This window comes from Dendrobium catenatum, unplaced genomic scaffold (genome assembly GCF_001605985.2).
Source record: "Dendrobium catenatum unplaced genomic scaffold, ASM160598v2 fragScaff_scaffold_333, whole genome shotgun sequence".
In the NCBI taxonomy this organism is placed as follows: Eukaryota; Viridiplantae; Streptophyta; class Magnoliopsida; order Asparagales; family Orchidaceae; genus Dendrobium; species Dendrobium catenatum.
Genome location: NW_021318795.1, coordinates 281,283 through 284,994, shown reverse-complemented (window position 1 = coordinate 284,994; position 3,712 = coordinate 281,283). Strand labels below are relative to the sequence as shown.

The window sequence follows — 3,712 nt, the reverse complement described above, 5'->3', positions numbered from 1 at the left end:
GGTGGGGGGGGGGGGCGGGGGGGATAATGAAAACTCAATAAATATCCCACAATTTTATCATCCCAATTTATCATGTACCTATGTGTACTTAGTCAGTGGAGTTATGATGCACAGACACAAGATACTACCATCATAAAAAATATAGGACATGGGTACGGCACGAACACATCATTATAATTTTTATTTTGTATATGGAAATTGATATAACATCATATTAGAAATGACAAGCAATAATAAATCAATGTATCGATATTCACATGTTGAAACTTTACCCAAATAGGAATATCATGCTCTCAACTTCTCATAAGAGTACAAGAAGAGTGGAGAACTGATGCACACATAAAGATGATAATCTCAATAAATATGGCATTCCAAGGGAAAAAATGAAAACAAAAAAAATCAAATAAATTGGTAAGGTATAGTTTGCTCACTTGCTTGCAGAAAGAAAGAAGCCGACATCGAACGTATTTGCCTCACTCTCCCTCCTCTGGCTTTGATAAAGCAAACACAAGGGTCGGAGCCCTTCGATGCCCTTGGTGATTGCAAAATTGTGGAAGACGAACCACTAAGAAATCGAACGAGTTAAGAGAACAACGAGAGAACATTTGTAGTCAAACATATCGGGTTTGAAATAGAGCAGTAGTCTGCTTGATTGGGCTTGACTCGTCTTAGAATTGACAAAGAGTAAAAGAGAAGAACTGACGATGAAGATGAGAAAACGATGAGGTTTCGGGCTTCAATCGTGCGCTCTCTCCACTTGGTCGGCTCACCTGGTCGCGTAAATGAAGAAGGCGAGGGAGAGCGACGGTGTAAAGTGAATCCCTAAGGCATACGGGCAGTTGGACATGTATTCATCGATATACGGTTTGAATGGTCTTTGAACACCTTTTATTTGATTAAAAGATTATTAAAATATACAAATTTTGTAATCTAAATAAATTTAACTATCAAATATTAGGACACGTGTCCGACACTTGTGTCTGTTTTAATTTAAATATTATTTTAATTTGATATAGATATGTCGTGCCCGACATGTGTCCTAGTCATGTCAGGCACGGCACGTGTTCGTGACTGATACGTGTCCGACACTACATTCCCTCTTATGAAGTAGTGTTGGTGCATCATAACAATGGAGTTAGTCGGATTGAAGGATCCTTATTGGCAGCTATGATCTTGCTCTGTCACATGATTGAATCGAGGCAGAAACCTTCCTATCAATTCTGATGAAGATCTTATTATTCTTTTTTTTAGATCAAACAGACTTCTGCTAAGTTTATTTTAATACAAAGTTATATTTTCTCGTAGCTTTAACAGCCAAATGGGCTTCTGGAGATGTGAAAATTTCTGCACATTCGTAATTATGCACTTTGCTTCTTTATTAAAGAGTTTATATGATTATCTTCAGGATGCACTGACTGCTTTAAAAGGAGGCCGTATTCCTCCTCCAGGGAGTTTACCAACGTTTGAAGAGATCAAGGAAACTGTTGGGTTTAATGAGTATTACAAAGAGGAAGAACGGTATAAAATCACTGGCGTCCTTCCCTCTGATGAAGAAGGTTAGCACCAACCTTTCCTCTTTTTCTCCCCTCCATTCTGTGGATCTCGAACTTAACTTGGTTTATGCTTTTGGTATTGATAAAATGTTCCCCAGCATTTACTATAACACCAAAAATCCAAGAAGAAGTCAGTCAAAGAGCAGAGAGAGTAAGTGAACCTGTTGTTGAGTTGATCAGTCCATTGCATGATGGATACAAGTCAAATGATTCTAATGATCGCTCATCTGATATATGGTCTCGGACTCTCAGACTAAAAGTCACTGGAAACAATGGGGTTGAGAAACTTGATGTCCTTATTCCGGTTAGTAGATATTTCCTCTAGTATATTGATGCATATACTTCTATTATGTTTATAACGGCATATCATTCGTTGAGTTTTATACTATATAAATGAAAGGAGCTTCCTATGCATGTTGTTTATATTGTACTATGATGAAGGCCTTGCCCCAGTGCTATGAAGCTTTAGATTTTGTTTGGGACAGCTTTCTTTCTGCTTTATAAAATAGAGTTGTAGTACAATTTTTTTTTTCATAAAATTTTTGTACTAAAACTCTGTTTTATAAAACAGTACGAAAAATGTCTCAAACAAAGCCTTAAACCATATGGCTGTGGGGAATAATCATTTTTCTGGAAACGGCGATACGATGGCGAGCTTAGAGGCATTAGATGTATAGAACTTAGAAACTGACCAATTTAACATATTTTAAATGCATGCAAAAGGAGTAATGTATCCCTAATATATCCAACCAAATAAACCCTTACAAACTTCTATTAAAAGCTTTCTAATTACATGTTCTGTTTGGCAGGCTGGGTTTCTAGAGGGGATGTCAAGCATAATTCCAGGTATATTGGTTCATCTATGCTCTTTTAATTTCTAAAAGTGTGAAAAGTATCCCAAAATAATTTAAAAGAATTATAGGATAGACTGGTGACTTGTTATTCCACAGGCTTGGGTGGAGTAAATCTTATGGAACTGTTAGAAAATGCATCACAGGATAGCACAACTGCTAAAGGGAAATTGCTTCTTGAGTTCAACGGCACAATGGGTGATAAGATTCAGGTTTTTGTGGAATGAGCTGCTCTTCATCTGGCAAATTATTAGGTCCGGTCACAGACGTAGAGATACGTTCGGACACAAATAAAATATTATTTTAAATCAAGCGCATCAAAAGCGCACCTAAAGCGCAGTCAAAAAGTGCAGGTAAAGTGCAGTGCATGTGGCAAGTTTTAATTGGATGTTCGGATCTATTTTTAGGACCGGTGACCAGACCTAATAATTTTCCCTCCCCTAAACACTGCATTTTAATTCAGTATTAACCTTTATTGCTGCATTTATGTAGATTATTTATATATGAGATTTTATGGGTGAGGTATGAGCATAACTCTCTATTTGGATAACATATTTATGTGGTTTGCAATTATTTTGAGTTGAGAGAGATAGGTGGATGAATTTATGCTAAATGAGTAGAAACTAGATTATTGAGGGATTACATTTAAGGAATGCCAAATTGAATTTAAATAAAATCGATTGTTGAAAAATAAAATAAAAATCAATTGATAAGTAGTTATGGTTGTCCTCATTGAAAAAGGTTGGTTTTTTTTTTCCAAAGGTGTACAACTACCACTCTTTTTTTTTTTTTTTTTTTTTCCCCTTCTCTTTTCCACCTTTTTTTTTTTTTTTTTTCAACTACTACTTTGCACCTCTTTAATGGTATAATGTTGTGCAAACACTGAAAATAAATCTAGAATCAAAGCACAATAAACAAAAAGCATATGGCGATTTATGTGATTCTGCGAAGATGTCTATATCTAAGGGGAGGGATGATGATTTTGCTATATTGGAGAATAATAGGGATTATAATTTGGCGCTCTCTCTCTCTCTCTCTCTCTTCGAATTCCTCTACAACAACCCTCAAACCCCTTTAAATAGATTTGAGATAAAACAAAGAAGGAAAAACTTTTTTAATTTAAGCATCAATCAAATTTTCAATCAAGTCTTTAATTAATGCAATAATCAACCTCCTAATTAATATAATAATTATCCTTCAAAGCTTTTCAAAATAAAATTTATTTAGATTTGGAAAGATTTTAAAGCAACAATCTTTACCTTATCTTTTACTTCGAAACGTGCAGGATGACAAATTAGGCTCAAATAT

At 35.3% G+C, this 3,712-nt stretch overlaps 1 protein-coding gene across 1 annotated transcript in view; it reads left to right on the top strand.

The window, feature by feature from the left end:
- LOC110093550 (2,3-dimethylmalate lyase) overlaps positions 1 to 2,977 on the top strand; it is a 13,392-nt gene extending 10,415 nt beyond the window's left edge. The window contains exons 5-8 of the mRNA XM_020818471.2: positions 1,406 to 1,556; positions 1,652 to 1,857; positions 2,363 to 2,399; positions 2,504 to 2,977. Coding sequence (XP_020674130.1) covers positions 1,406 to 1,556; positions 1,652 to 1,857; positions 2,363 to 2,399; positions 2,504 to 2,631 — 522 coding nt within the window. The 3' untranslated portion in view covers positions 2,632 to 2,977. The remainder of the gene's footprint in view (positions 1 to 1,405; positions 1,557 to 1,651; positions 1,858 to 2,362; positions 2,400 to 2,503) is intronic.
- The last annotated feature ends 735 nt before the right edge of the window (positions 2,978 to 3,712 follow it).